At 35.1% G+C, this 16623-nt stretch overlaps 1 protein-coding gene across 3 annotated transcripts; it reads left to right on the top strand.

Annotated features, from left to right (window-relative positions):
• The first annotated feature begins 2299 nt into the window (after positions 1 to 2299).
• Positions 2300 to 15918, top strand: LOC128205413 (receptor-type tyrosine-protein phosphatase S-like). 3 transcript variants are annotated; one of them, XM_052907016.1, is made up of 21 exons: positions 2300 to 2656; positions 2984 to 4633; positions 4865 to 4982; positions 5117 to 5220; positions 5344 to 5484; positions 5653 to 5816; positions 6167 to 6254; positions 6693 to 6757; positions 6913 to 6949; positions 7301 to 7404; positions 7669 to 7794; positions 9304 to 9452; positions 9763 to 9898; positions 10692 to 10820; positions 11237 to 11339; positions 11669 to 11745; positions 12190 to 12324; positions 12542 to 12676; positions 12791 to 12948; positions 13192 to 13327; positions 14186 to 15918. In XM_052907016.1, exons 1-21 carry the CDS (start codon positions 2608 to 2610, stop codon positions 14273 to 14275), a joined length of 3894 nt encoding a protein of 1297 aa, XP_052762976.1. In that variant the 5' UTR covers positions 2300 to 2607; the 3' UTR covers positions 14276 to 15918. The 3 variants fall into 3 exon arrangements, with proteins under 3 accessions (XP_052762976.1, XP_052762977.1, XP_052762978.1); XM_052907017.1 differs by having other exon boundaries at positions 12794 to 12948; XM_052907018.1 differs by lacking the exon at positions 5344 to 5484.
• Positions 15919 to 16623: the final 705 nt, after the last annotated feature.

Below are 16623 nucleotides of genomic sequence, written 5' to 3' on the forward strand. Positions count from 1 at the left end.
AATGTCGAGTGATGCCTATAAGTTGCACTTATTGAAGCCAGTAATAAACCATATTTGAAACCATAAAGGCAATCATATGTAACAATGGGGGGTAAATATTTGTGTACGAACTACATATATGAACATATTTTAGTTATAAGTATAATTTGTTATTTCTAAAACTTAATAATTTTCAGGACAAAACAAAAACCGTTACCTGCTAGCGTACTTCTGCTGGAGGACCATGATCGGCCTTAACGAGGAGATACGCTATTTGATGCAGTTAGCAGGTCATGCCAGGTGCATAATAGACGCTGGGTTCGGGCGAATCAAGCTTTACAGGCGAACGGACTGTAAAACCTTGAGCGACCTAGGTTAGTTAAAAAGAAGTATTCTCATTCAACAAAAACAACAGACTGATTTAAGTTTATTTATATCAAATGATTGAACAAAAACATCGAAATTATATGAGTAATGTGGTGAGTAATTTTTATTAATCATTTTCAGAAAACGTTGTTGCACCTTCTTCAACTACAAATGAGGCTGTCCTTTACAAGAAACCTGACGGGACCTCGATGTTTGAATGGCGGGAATGGAAGACATTTCTTGGAGAACAGATTCGTGCAATAAAAGGAATAAGGTCATATCAGCAGTTCCGAATCACCTCTGAGTCGCCTGGCATCATTTTTTTTTGAAGAAAGGAGAAGACAACGAGGAGACGAGCTACTGTGTGTTCCGTGGTGGAAATGTACTGCGAAGTAGACCGCAGGAAGTACAAGCTGCTGGTTTAAGCCGCGAGCGCCAGGCATACTTGGCAACTCACGTGCGAAAATACTTGCGGGCGAAGAACAAGGACACAACATGTCCGCTTTCTGAGGAATAGTGCAAAGTGTCTGACATCATTGAATAAGTGGACATTTTTCGCGTGTTGTTAGTGAATTGTTATTGTGCTGTTGTTTGTTGTTAAAATACAGATTGTAACGGTATATCTGTTATATCGTTTATGTACACATAGATATTGAACATCGATAATTTAATGTTTTTTTAAATGCTAAAGACGATGGCTTGAAAACACACTTCACGATACGCCGCGAAACATATAGGGACTGTTTTATATCATATGGGTATACAGCATTTATTAAGGTAATATCACTACGGGAGATCCTTCAATACGTTTTATCAAATATCAGAATATATTAATTAATAAAATATTTACCAAAAACTGTTGAAAAATAAGCCGGCGATATTTTCATTCTAAATAGCAGTCCTCGTTGCCATGGTTACATCAACATTTATACAGTGTTTGTGCAGTTACCGAAAGTCTTTTCTATTGTTACCATACAGTTAAAGTTTCAATTTATTACCAATAATTGCATGACAGTAAACTTGCAAACGATTATATGTCTTCGTTTTTGATTCGTTCAACGTTCCAAGAGCGGCATGGTGATGGTCTTTGATATTGAAATTTAGCATTAAAAAAGTTATGCATTTCATTTAAGTTGGTATTTTTAGAACACACAGAAATTGTACTTTGTATTTTTGAAAAAAAAAAATAATTTTGATAAAATATGCGATAAGGGTCGTTTTCACAGGCCGGCGGTCATATATTAAAAGCATGATTTAAGTGGACTATTACAAAAACAATTTGGCCGCTATACAGTCAAAAGACGTCAGAATTTAAAATGAGGCTTAATAAAGAGTTAATTCAGTATTTTGAATGAAATAAAATGAATATGAAGACCACCATAGCAGTGTCATTAACTTAACTGATACAAATACAGTAAAACAAATATGTCTTTTTTGATGCTAATACTTTGTTGAAAACGGCTTGCTTGTACTTTTTTGGTTTTTAAAAGACAGGACCAATCTTGTATAAAATATATATAATTTGGTTGGAGGGAGGTACATATTATACTTTATACAGTTGTCCTCCGAAACGAAATTATATTTAAGCGTTATATCCTGTTGTAAAGATTGCGTTTGTGATATAAGCTTCATTTTGCACTTGAATAGGACATGCCAATTTGAATATATGTTTAACATCCATTCATCTTCCCTAGTAGCGAGAAAATTACAAGGAAACGATAGACACTGTTAACTTTTGTTTTCGGTAAAAGCAGCATATTGACTTTTGTTTGGCAAATATCACACTCATTTACCTTTTGTAAAATAGCAAGAAAAATCCTTTCTTACATCTCTTTCTCTTTTTGGCCGATAACGATTAATTTTAAATAATCTCAACATTGCCTCAAAGTTTAAGCTCGTGTATGAGTCATTCACCTACAACAAATTTTACCGCGTGTGTCACAAATAAGTCGATTTTATATTAAATAAATGTACAACTATAATGCCTTCTTCATGAATATTTTACAAAACTATGTTTTCAACGGTCAAAAAATAAAAATAAATATATTAATGTGAAAAGTTTTTTGTTATATTAACATTAAACTGTTAATGTGGTGTATAGGTAAAACAACGCCGCAGCATGTCAGCCTGTTATTCTAACACGCTTTCATCTAACATTAACAAATAAATAAGTTAAGCTGTTGAGTGTAAATATATTGGACTTGATTAAAACATAAGTAGACACACTAAATGTAAGGAACTTAAATAAATTCCATTTACAACATGATCGGAGCTATTAGATGCGGAATTATATTTGGACTGCTTTTTTCAGGTAAAGTGATAATTGAGTTGAGTGAATATTTATCTAAGTAGTATTATAGTAAGTCACTTTCGATATTCAGCTTCAGTAAAACAATATTATACCTATTTATATAAACACTTGTTATACATATCCCCTACATTAATTGCAAACAATCAACACCAATAGATTAGGCTAAGTACGGGCGGAGCGAGGCTCAAGGACGACATTCGTTTTCTTGACCAGACACACTGCATGGGTGTAGGACATCAATTATAGCTCAGTTTATATCCTTTTCATTGATTATAACGAGTACGAATATGTTTGTCTTTTAATACCACCTGTACCGTTGTGTTTTAGATATAACAGCTCAAGATAAGTGCAGTAATTGCATATGTTGTTCCAACAAAGACTGCTTTAGAGGTGGGACATGTAAAATTGGTTGCAAAGATGGGTACTGGGGCAGTAAATGCGACAACACGTGTACTAGTCACTGTGTAAGATGTAAAAGGTATTATGGCAACCCATGTTATGAATGTCAACCTGGTTACTATAAATTCTACTCCAATGAATGTCGTAAATGTGAATATACTGGGTGTACCTGTTCTACTAGATATCGCTGTGACGGATGTGTAGAAGGCTACTATGACCCAAGTCATTATTGCCGTAAATGTCCAAGCAACTGCAAACAGTGCACAAGCTCTAGCTATTGCAGATCATGTAAACAGGATCGGTATGGATCTACTTGTCAGTACCAATGTGAAACAAACTGTAGAAATGGCGTCTGTGACTCAGAGAAAACTATTTGTAAATGTAACACAGGCTATGCGGGCATTCACTGTACCGATTGCGTCGTGGGGAAATTTGGATCCCAATGTCAAAACACGTGTTCGGCCGGGTGCATGAGCAAAGAATGTAATGGAAAGACTGGAACATGTTCTTGCAGAATTGGTTGGACTGGCAGTAAATGTAACATATGTGCACCCAATTACTATGGCAATCAATGCTCGAGACGCTGCAGACCAGAATGTACAAAATGTCACAACTACAGTAGTTGTCAATCATGTTTAATTGGAAGATATGGTTCGTATTGTCAGTACTCGTGTGGGAAAGGATGTCTTTACAATAAGTATGAGAAATCGAATGGACAATGCCTTTGTAAGACCAATCTGTTCAATGGTCACTATTGTGTCTCATGTGTCGATGGAAAATATGGTCAGGATTGTAATAATGACTGTCCGGGTTCGTGTCATTCTTGTTCAGAAGCGACAGCCTGTACCTCATGTAAACCTGGTTTCTTTGGAAGCGTATGTGAACATAAATGTTCTGAATCGTGTGAAAGCTGCTCCGAAATGGGACAATGTTTGACTTGTAAAACAGGGAACACACATCCCGACAGACAATGTTTGTGTCAGAAAAACATGTGTTCTACGCCTGACAGTTGCGACCAGTGTGTAAGTGACGAATATTATCCAGACAGCGGATCTTGCTGTCCCTGTTCATTGCTACAACATTGTAAATCATGCAGAGTAACTTCAAATATCACTAAGTGTATTGCATGTGAAGAAGGATTTTATCCAAACGAGATTGGTGAATGTATCAACTGTAGCCTTATATGCATAGCAGGCCAATGTAATTCGCTTACAGGAGAATGTCTGATAGGTTGTGCTAGCAATTACTGGGGTCAACTTTGCGAACATGAATGCAAAGACTCCTGTAATACATGCAACCGATCTAATGGCGAATGTTTTGAGTGTGCTTCAAAACTGACATATGGGCTAAATTGTAACATAAATTGCAGTGAGACCTGCGTTGACAAAGAATGCTATATATCTGGAAAATGTATCAATGGATGTTTAGAAAATAACTTTGGAGAAATGTGTGATAATGAGTGCGACAAAAATTGTATCTCAAATGGTAATGGGACAAGATGTTCATCTGAAAGTGGAAAATGTCTTCACGGTTGCACGCCTGGTTACACATCAATTGTTTGTCCTCAAGTTCCTGAAGGTAATTAATGCATTATATTGTTGGCTTCAACTGAATACATACTAATATAATAATATATTATTTACATAATGGAGTTTATATCTGAAAGAAACAACAAATATCTTCGACACTATCTTATATTTAGAAGTTAGCAAAAGGAGGAGTTACAAGATCTTCTGTTTAAATATAAAGGATGACTATTTATGTTAAGCAAGTATACTATAAATGATCATGCTTGTATTCCTGTTTTAGGTGAAACACAGACCCTTAGTGGCTCACCAGCAGCCGTTTTTAGTGGAGGTGTTGCTGGTGCTGTGATACTAATTATTACAATCATTGCCGTAATCGCATTCTTTCATCACAGGAAAAGGTGCGTTTCTTTGCAAGTTAAACGAGTTCTGCCTGACATAATAAACCTTTTTCATTTCTGTTTAAACTATATTACTCAAATGTTTATGCTATACATTGTTATTGTTATATATTGTTATGCATATGACATTGCAGACGTGCAGAAAATAGTACCAACAAAACGACAACATTAAAGACTGATCAACATGAAGAACAGCAGGTGGACTCTTCAGCGGTCTATGCGATTGTGAATAAAAACAGTAAGCAAATTCAGAAGCTTGTCTTTTACTTACTTCAAAATATTGCTAAATATGAGACACGCCTGTTGATTATTTCATATATTTTGTTTATTGTACGTATAACGTATTCATCTATTTGAGCAGTTGTTCAATCCGATGCTATTTATGCGAACACTGTTGACGGTGTCCCACAGATAGCCGTGATTTCCAATCAAAATTTCCAAAGGCCCTCAGAAAAGAACACTAGTTCAGAAATGATTTACAAAGAGGACAATCTTGAAATTGGTATGGTTCTACGCATGTTCATTCCTTTGCTTTATCTTTTCCGCTGTACACGTTCCTGCTTATTGTACGTTATTTTTAATATGAATTATATAATATGTGTTGTTTCCATTCACTTTAAACTATCTGATGTTATACTTCGATTTATTTGAATCGTTGTTTCATATTCAGATGATGAGGACGCCATTGCACGGAAAATTGCTATAAGGTTTGAAGAAAATGGAGGAGTGTATTACAACAATTCTTATGAGGTTAATAAAACCAAAGTCAAAGTTGAAGAGTTACCTGCGTATGTAGCAGGAAAAACGAAAAGCTCGTATGAGGAAGAATTTGAGGTAAAATTGTAAAAACACATTATTTACTAAACGACATACTTGAATGAGGTATTACACAAAAGAATATTATTCAACAAAACAAATCAGTTTACATGAATAAAGGAAAAAATGACAAGGGTTGATGTAGATGGACATTTCTTATAACTTTCGAATGCGTTACTCTCGTGATTCTTATTTTCATGTTCAATTTATAACAAAATGAAAAAGCGTTGAAATATCAAGTTAAGCATGTATTACCAACACAGAACGTAAATGAGCAGTCTTCTTAATAATGTCCAAAGGTAATTATGCTGACATACAGGTTATCTTATATAAAGGTTTCCAACATCCATGTTTTTCTTTTATTACAGAAATTTCCATATGGTCTAACAAAACCGTACGAAGATTCACAAAAGGCTAGCAGTATGTCACGAAACAGATATAAAGGAATTTACCCATGTGAGTGAAATATGTTTTTTTAATGCGCATGCAAAGCTTTGAATTGTTCATAGTATGTATTCAGTATGCCAGACTAAACATTCTTTGATTATTCCGTTGTAGGCCTTATGTACAATAAAATGTCATAGTTATGTTGTGAAACGTGCACTATTGGCGATTTAATCATGTATCTATTCACAGTTAGAGATAGATTGTGCGCTTGAAGTCCCAAAGTGGTAATCCGAACCTTTATTGATAACGATATGTTAATTCCTGTTTATTCTGTGCTTGATGTGCGTCTCCTGTTGAGAGTTATGCCTTGTAAATAATTGCTCTAATCTAAACAAGATCATAGTTAAGTTAGTAGTTTGGCTGTTGGACATGTCTATATTGTTTGCATGCTTATAACACAAACTAGATTTTAATTCTAAACTTTTACTTGAATGTAATGAATTGCAGATGACGGCTCACGTGTGAAGGTTTGGTACAATGGATCTGATTACATAAACGCAAGCTTTATTGATGTATGGTTTACTTGTTGATAAAAAGAGTCTACTTTCTTAGTTGAATTGATATTTATTAGTTTCCATTATTTAAATTCGTTTTACAAAAGTTTTAAGTCATAATTTCAATTGTTCATTTTAACATAACATAAATTGATTTATTCTTTCTATTTAAGGGTTTCAAAAAACGAAATGAATACATTGCAACCTTAGGTAAGTGACATTAGGTAATAGAGAACCATATTCTCTAATGTCAAAACTTAAAGTTTGAGACTCAAACATGCTAACTTATTATTATTCATTCATTGGCGCGATGTTGCGAGAGAGTGTTCTTGTGTTGTAAGGTAACCGGAGTACCCTGAGAAAACGCAGTTGTCCGACTTGGTGACCACAAACCAAACTCAATCACATCCAGGCCGGGAATCGAACCCGGGTGGCCTTGGTGAAAAGCAAGTGTGCTAACCTAGATGCCATAAATTCGTTCGTCTGAACGTCATGTTTGAAAGTTCATGTATTCGTGTTCCTTATAACGAAATAGTTTTTATAGTATCCGTTTATTTAAAGGTCCGACGTCAAAGCAACTTGGAGACTTTGGATTATTTTGGGAAACGGTCTGGCAACAGAAAGTTGAAAAAGTCGTCATGGTTACCAATTTAATAGAAGAAAATGTAAGCCTTGATTTATATCTGGATATAATGCCCCAAACGGGGTACTTGTATTACGGGCTTGCGCGTTTTTTTACCATAGATCAATTGTTATTGCATATTCTGTATCGAAAGTGTGCATATTTGAACGCCACAGATTATTAATAAACTGGTTAATCAGCTTCGCATACGGTCTATCATATCGGTAATATAAACAAAGTATTGTTCCTATTATAATGTGTGCTGTCTGTCCAAACGTGAGTTAAAATGTATATTTGTATTTTACAGAAAGACAAATGTGACCAATATTGGCCGAATGTTGGATCGTCTGCCCGTTACGGGAACGTAAATGTAACTTGTCTGTCAGAAGATGAGTACGCTGAATTCACAAGACGAACATTTCAAATATCTCAGGTATGTTGTATTATAGTATTTAACATGTGTTTCGTACGATTGTTAAATTTCTAGTTGGTTTTGCTGGAAATGAAGAAACAAAAGCAACAACATTCAACTTTCTTTTTTAAAATAAAAACAAATCAATAATATAGTGTAACCTACACGGTCAAGCGTTTAAGTAGGAAACGTTGTTAAGCAAAACCTTGTTTATGACTCCAAATCCGTTCAGGATATTCAAGTAGAACTTGGGACACATGTTGCCATAGCCAATTCGCACTTGATAAACAAAGCCCATACATCTGGCTTATTATATGTTGAGTTATTATTATTATATACCAGAATTTTGCACCTGTCGTGTTAAAATTGTGACATTTGGCAAGCCATTATGACGTTAATTTTGTAACTTTTAACCCGCCGACTTTCTTTAAAACAGGTGACTGTTGATTATGTCTTAACATTTGTACGACATAAATCTTATATTTCTGAAATGTTTGGCTGGTATTCAATTGATGAAAACATATATCTTTTATTTTAGAAATGACTATTGTTCCTCATTTTGTCGTTCATATCATACAGTGTTGATAACAAAATGCTTAAATTAAAGTGATATGCATAATACAACAATACAGTTAATGGATAATGGCTGAGCTTTACATTGATTTGTAAAACACAACAACTTTCTTAAATTCCCTTGTCAAATTTACATAATTAGAAAATCCGGGTTTTATCCGACTCAATGAGTTGAAACGGACGTTTGTTGAGATTGATAGTGATAGATTTAAATGATTTCTATATCTTACATCCGATTTTAAATCACAAATTAAATTTAGTATTGAGACATATGATAGAAATTTAGGCTAATCAAATAAGCAATGCAAAACCAGCGTGTGCTTTCGTTATCACACTTAAACTGTGAAATAATCTACATTTTCAAGCTCGATACCTCAAACCTTGCTTTCAAACTGTTTGGTTGCACGCGTATCTATTGCAAAAAAATTGGAACACACATACCAACATACAATCCAAACAATGATTTATATCCTTTCAATGTTAAAAATATCGCATCAAAACGGCCTAAGAACCACATGGGCATTCATTGGTGGGTTATACCGATTTTTGAGTTCCATATCTCATAATTATCCTATCATTTACTTATTAAGGCAACTTCATATTTTAACTTTTTTTCGTTAAAAAACATAACATAAAGTTGTCAAGTTGAGTTATGTTAGATATAAATAATTCTTACCAGCTGGACACAGTCATCGACTGCAAGCTCATAAACCTATCCAGGTCACCGATGTCGAAACACTATAAGAAAGTCTTCTGCAGCTTCAATGATAAGCACAAACTGTTTAATCGGTCAATATATTTTCACAAAATCAAATACCTTCCGTTATATGGTTTCATAGCACATTTTTAAATTGTAATTGTCTATGTAAAACAAAATATCAATATAATACTTCACAAGTTTTCTCTATGATTATCATACGATATGTGAGATAATGACATTCTTTTACATTTTTCTAGAATTCCGAAGAGAGAAAGCTTCACCATTTTCATTTCACGTGCTGGCCTGACAGAGGTGTCCCGGAAGATTTTACCTCTCTAATAGAGTTCCGGCAATTGGTCCTTAACACCTCGACAAAGCTGAATGGTCCGACAGTGGTACACTGCAGGTACTAAGATCCAAATTCATGAGCATATTGCAATGTTTGACTTATCGTCATTGGTTTTTGTTTCCTCAAAACAATGGTGGTACAGGCTAAATGTTTGTTTCCTGACAAACCAAATTGGCAACGATTTTTTGAGGCACACTGTATCAAGCGTGATATACAGGTGTAGTGTATTTTACATTTAAATCGGGACACATTTCATGAAAATTTATTTTATAAACACCTTCAATTTAGTAGGCGAGACTTTTACTTAATGAGACCGTATTTGTTGTTTGACTAGGCTCCATTTTTCTACATGCTCGTTTGTTTCCAGTGCGGGCGTTGGACGAACGGGCACCTATTGTGCCTTAGATATATTGACGAAGGAAGGAAAAGCCGAGGGAAGCTTGGACATCCCGGGATGTGTACTTAATATGCGCCAGAACAGGCCCAACATGATTCAAACAGTGGTATTTATTGCAGCATAGTTTTGACGTACATCAGTATGTGTAATCAACATCTACCAGAACAGACCAAACATAATAAAAATGCTGGTACATATCGTAGAACACTTTTGATGTAAATCAGTATGAATGCTAAACATGCGCTAAAAAAACACACAAAAAAACAACCTAAACACTGGTATGTATATTTTTCACTTCAACCAATATGTGTGCTGAACATGCGCCAGTACTGCCTCAACATGATACTATCACTGGTATCTGTCGTAATTTGAGCCCAATTTCTCCAAAAATATAAACAAAACAAGCTTGAAACTCTTATTTGGTTTTGTCAAATACTTATTTTAAAAGATAAACAATAGTTGATCATGATTATCTTTAAAATAATTTTCATTAAAAGTGTAAAAATTCTTCAATATAGGAAAAGTACACAAGTTAAACTTAATATTGAGCTTAGCTTAATCAAGTTCTAATGGGCTTAAACTTTTTTGAGATATTAGGCTCTGGTTTTGTTTTTAATCATTTGTTGTGATCAACGCCAAAACAGCCGAACATGATCTCAGCACTTGCACCTATCGTAGTATACGTAACAATGTCACATTTGTTATATGAAACTCTATTAGATAAACACTAGACTAGCGTTTACCCGTTTCGCTTGCAATGATGAGCATGCCATTTTTTGGAATAAAACAGTATAATAAGCATAACATTTCGGAGAAAAAATATCATACAAATAGGGAGTACTTTTCACTTTCATATTTTTAAATGATCAATTCAAATAGTTGAACTTGTTTTTTTGCAGGGACAATATCAGTTTCTTCATAAAGCTCTTGTTCACTCACTGACGTTGGACTGTAACCCCGTGAAAGGGGAACGTTATCAGCAATTTATGGACAACTTGAGTGACAACGATAGAGAGAATATGTTTCAGGTATTATTTATGATATGTAATGTTACACACGGAAATAAACCTATTCACAAGCCAGAACCCTTTACTGATGTAGTTTATTGGGACAAACTTCTACACGAGAAAGTTGTTTTAGTTGTGTACAAACAAAGCATGTTTTTGATTCATCTTCCCCTCCTTCTCCTCCCGAAGCACTTTCTAAATGACCTTTTCAACATTTATTAATAATAACTTTTCTATTGTACTAAACCGGGGCATGCGTTTCATATATTGAATATTTTATTTGTTTGAATTTTATCGCTGTGCCATTAAACACTTTCACATTGTTCGGATGCTAGATTTGTCCATAGAAGTTTGTGTTTGTTGCATTATTTAGAGTTTTTATAACACGTGACAGTGAAGAGTGCCAGTAATTTAGAGAATAACATGTTGCATTTCAGCAAGTACTGTTCACTGCAGAACAATATTCAGAAAAAGAATCTCAGGCAATTGAGAGAAACATGAAAATCACGGGCAAAAACAGAGCAAACGCCGACATCCCAGGTTATATGTTTTGTGTTATTTTCTGTTCATTATCTAAAGGATGGTTGTTCGTTTCAGCGACTATTTACTATTAGTTTCTCTAGGTGAAATGATATGTTATCATGCAGTGAAACACTCCTTTTTTATTATATGACAAATGGGGATATAAAACGACAGCTAGTTATGTAGTTATCAAAAATAATCATGATATAAATAGACCCACATTCGTGAAAATATTATATAACATTTAAGTCACTCGTTTTATAAATTTCATATTAAATGATCACTCATGTTATATCCAAACATGCACAATCTAGAAACATAAAAAGGCAGTTTTGTATACAATTTAGGTGACGAAAACAGACCCCGGCTGAATAAAGGCATCAAAGAGGGTGGATCTGATTACATTAATGCTGTTTTTGTAAACGTAAGATATAAAGTTTTGCACTTTGAACACAGATTTGTTAACACTGCTGTTGAAGACCAGGAACCAGTACCATTATAGTTTCAATCAAACACGAACAACTAATTCCCACTCGAAATCGTATATTCTGATTAGACAGTTAAAAAGCAATTCAATCAAGAAGCTGAACGGTCATTGCTTACTCAGCTTTACGACCTACGTTTGTTTGTGAAACTGGGCCCCGCTATTGAATATATAGCTAGCTTTGTTTTCCGTCTGATAAAAATTTGAAATTGTTTTGCGTTTCATGTTCTTATATGGTTGTTTTATTGTCCTGCAGCGCAATGTTAATGTGTGATATTATTTTCTCTGCGGTCTTGCTTTATTTAAGTATTGGTTTATCTCTTATGTTTGAACCAATTTGAGCACGTTTTCTGCCCGACACTGTTCCCCATTTTTACACGATAGGGTCATTGGAGGAAGAAACGCTTTTTAGTTGCACAAACACCCTTGCCAGAGACAGTCGATGATTTCCTAACTCTCATTTATCAAGAGTCTTGCTCGTGTATTGTCAGCTTTGAAACGGACATTGGTAATAATGAGGTACTGTCAACCTTATTTCCTTTAGTATTTTAAGTAGGCAGAAAGTGTACATATAAAAATATTGAATCATATCATTGTACAATAATACTAGGCTTAATCAGTCTTAGCGTGTTATTTGATGTTTACTCTTTAATTATTATGGTGAAAAGGGGGTTATTTTGAATAAAGCGGTATGATAAGAAGCTACATTAGGTTAACACTAATAAATTATTTTCAGAGCGTTGGCTTATATTTCCCTGCTGACAATCAAGTGCTAAACAAGACAGCGTTCAGTGTGGAAAGTTTACGGCAAGATGGGAAGGTTTATAACACAAGAAGAACTCTGATGTTGAGACATACGAGCGAAAATCAGGTAGAAGTTTTCAATTTATAAAATAGATTTATATTATGTGATATATAATTCGCGTATCACTTTACCGTTTGCACTGCTTGCCGATTCATAATAATATAGTATATTACATTTAAGAAGACAAACGAAATAAGTATTCCACAGCTAGAGTTCACTGCCTGGGATAGTTCGAGAAATACTCCAAGGTCAGCATCAGAGTTTTTGGACTTCATTGACGATGTTGAGGAGGCATCAAGAGCATCTACATCTGGAGGCCCAATTCTTATTCACTGCATGTAAGTCAATCAGTGATTTGCATTTTGAAAGTATCAAACGAATTGTACTCATCTACTGGATTTGATAGATGTGTCGCAACGAAAGAAAATTCATTACATTGGACAACTCGAGATTCATATCTGTGGGAGGCCTTTTAGATTTTGAACGCGAAAGCATAGATAATAAAATTACAAATATGTGTGATTTACAATTATATAAAGAAAAAAATACGTTACCTGAATGACATGCTATACTTTATATAGTGACGGAGCCAGCAAGAGTGGTTTGTTTTGTGTTGTTTCCCTGCTGCTACAAAAGATGGCCATTGAACACGAGGTCAGTGTTGTAAACGCTGTCAGAAAGGTCAAGGCGAGGCGAAGGTTGGCTATCCCAGTCCAGGTGATAACAACCGTCATATTTCCAAGTGTATCTCAGGAGTTCCTGTCAGAGTCTTCGTTATTTCTAGTTTCTCTTTTTTCCCATAAATAAAATGTAATTTTCAGTAGAAGTTCGTTCTCAAGTTTCAAAAAGTGTCCACGTACTTTTAAAAGAGTGTCCTTATGATCTAAAATAGTATACATGTTGTTTTAAATGATTTCCTCTATTTTTGCTATTGTTTTAAAGTATGTTTCTGTTTTTCAAAGAGTGTCACCGTAGTTTCTAAAGATGTCACTGAAGTTTCAAATATTATATCTGACGATCAAAAGTATGTCCCGTAGTTTCAAGTAATGTTTCCAAAGTGTGTCACTGTTGTTTAAAAGTTGTGGCTGTAGTTTCAATGCGTATAACGGTAGTTTCAAAAGGTGTCCATTCCTTGCTATCGCTGTATTTCCGAATAGTATCCTTGTTGCTTTAAATTATGTCCTTCTTGTTTAACGTTGCCACTGTAGTTCAAAAGAGTCCGACTGTAGCTTAATAGAGTTTCATTGTAATTTCAAATAGTAGCATTGTTTATATCTGTCTTTCCAAAGATGCTCGCGGAAGTTTTAAACAGTCCAAATAGGTCCAAATAGTTTCAAAGCAGTTTCCTTAGATGTTTCATATAGTTTGAAAAAGAATCCCTGTAAATTCAAAAAGTATCCTTGCAAATGGCGTTTTAATACGTCAACTATCCACAAGGCATTTTTATTTGAAAATATAAATAAATAGATAACCAATTTCGGTTATACTTCTGTAGACCATATAGACTGGCTACTGTACTGCCACAGTTGATATGAAAGTTCACTTTCATTACTTGTTATTCTTGTTGGTTTTCAGTCCCAGTTGGAGTTCTGCCATGAGTGTGTTCTAGCGTACATCAAGTCTTTTGAAAACAACATGTACTCAAACTTCGGGGAAACACATTAAGATGACAAGAGAGTGTTCTAACCTACACCAAATCTTTCGAACATAGCTTGTACCCAAACCTTGGGGTACTTCACGAAGTTGTCAACACTACGTTCTAGCATTTATTTTCAGACTTTAGTATATTATATCTACTCACACTTTGAGTATTGCAATGTGTATTTTTTTTTGGAATATAACCTGTTTACAACCCTCGGAAAATACATTAAGATATCATCAGTGTGTGCTAGCTCATATCAAGAATTTTAAAAATAACATGTTTTCCAACTTCGGGGAATACATAAAGATGTACATAAAGACTCTTTGAATGCAAGGATTCAAAGTTTTGATAAATACATTCAAATACAATGAGCGTGTTCCAGTTTGCATCAAGTATTTTGAATGTAAAATATTCTCAAACATTGGGGAAAGATTTTATGTCGTTTCTGTTTTTGCATTCCGAAAACTACACGTAGAGTATGTTTTAGCAAATATTTCGAGGGGAATTTGCTTGGAGTGTGTTTTAGCGTACATCAAACCTGCTCTATATACATTATGTTGTCTATTTTGTTTTACTTTAATGTTTAAAACGTACTCACATTCTCAGAATTCTCAGAACTCCAACATTTTAAATCGAAATAATAAACAGAATGTTTTATGAGTTTCCATATGGTGTTAACATTTAGTGAATAATTATTGTTTGTTTGTTCATTATATATAGAACACAATACTAACATTGTAGAACTATCAAATAGGTTTTACAATATTCGTGTACATGTTCAGAATTTATAGTATACTCAGAAGAAAAAGTTTAGTCAGTATTTTCATTTTTGAACTAAGTCTACAATTTTGAAAATAGTTTAAGCAAATACGTCTAAACAACAGATGGTTGACCTATTTATTATCAATACATCGGTTAATCACTAATTTGCCACTGCATACAGTAGTTTTGCTATTTTTTCGAAATTCACGTGGTGCACGTGCACACGTTAATCGGCATGGTCATTTTGTCGGCAAATTTATCAAATGAATAGTATAGTGGTCACATTGAAATAATCTGGACACAAAATATCGATAACAATCATGGGACGTCGCCCAGGCTTATCATTAGATAACAGAAATATCGCTTTAAGATTGCTGGAAGCCGGTATACGCGTAGCTGACGTTGCACGTCGTTTTAATGTTCAGGAACGGACTATTTTTCGTCTGCAAGAACGATTCATTCAAACAGGCAGTGTTAAGGACAGGCCGCGGTCAGGCAGACCTCGTAAAACGACGCCACGCGAAGATCGGTACATAGTGACGTCATCTCGACGTCATCGTTTCATGGTTGCCCGGAAGATCGTAAATCAATTGAGAATTGTCACAGGAACCAGAATTTCGGTTTTCACTGCACGTAATCGAAGGCTGCACGACTTCGCGCTCGTCGCCCTTACGTTGGCATTCCGCTGAGTACGCGTCACCGTACAGCACGTCTAAATTGGGCTCGCCAACGTCTTGGCTGGATAAGACGGCAATGGAACAGGATCGTTTTCACAGACGAATCCAAATTTAATCTGCAAGGGGCAGATGGCAGGGTGCGTGTATGGAGACGCAAAGGTGAACGGCTGGATCCTGCTAACGTCACCCAACGTGATCGATATGGTGGTAGAAGTGTTATGATATGGGGCGGGATTTCATATAGTGGGAAAACAGAACTTAAAACAATACGTGGAAATCTAAATGCTGTTCGCTATTGTGATGAAATCATTGATCCCGGCGTTGCAACGTACATAGCCAACCGTCATGCTGATATTCTACAGCAGGGTAACGCTCGCTGCCACACTGCACGTTACACACAAAACGTTCTGGCTGGACACAACATCGACACCCTTGATTGGCCTGCAAAATCACCCGATCTCTCACCGATCGAGCATATGTGGGATTACCTTGGACGTAAAGTACGTAGCAGAGATGACGTCAATAACGTTGCGGACCTTGGGTGGGCTTTACAGGAGGAATGGGCGAGAATACCACTTCACGTTATTAGAACACTAATAAACAGCATGATACGTCGGTGTGTTGCTGTTATTGAAGCGAGGGGTGGCCACACTAGATATTGACATCGACAGAATTTTTCATTTGGAGCTCTATGCTAAATATGACGTGTAAAATACTGGCATCAGCTGGTATTGTGTATTTAAATTGTTAACAAATGTTGGATATTAAATAAACTATGTGGTAAGTCAAATGTTTATACGTTATAGTCTTATTTCCGAAAATTATTTGACAAAGTAAAAGTACTGACTAAACTTTTTCTTCTGAGCATATATACTCATCAACCTGTAAATAAATGTATACAATATATCTATATATTGACAGCATTGAGAGTT

The sequence above is a fragment of the Mya arenaria genome, chromosome 10, assembly GCF_026914265.1.
Source record: "Mya arenaria isolate MELC-2E11 chromosome 10, ASM2691426v1".
Lineage (NCBI taxonomy): Eukaryota > Metazoa > Mollusca > Bivalvia > Myida > Myidae > Mya > Mya arenaria.

Excerpts from the sequence above, each read along its gene's own strand:
- LOC128205413 (XM_052907016.1), top strand. The coding sequence starts at position 2,608 with ATGATCGGAGCTATTAGATGCGGAATTATATTTGGACTGCTTTTTTCA. Across the intron at positions 4,983-5,116 it reads TTCTTTCATCACAGGAAAAG|ACGTGCAGAAAATAGTACCA; the intron begins GTGCGTTTCTTT and ends ATGACATTGCAG. Across the intron at positions 6,758-6,912 it reads TAAACGCAAGCTTTATTGAT|GGTTTCAAAAAACGAAATGA; the intron begins GTATGGTTTACT and ends TTTCTATTTAAG.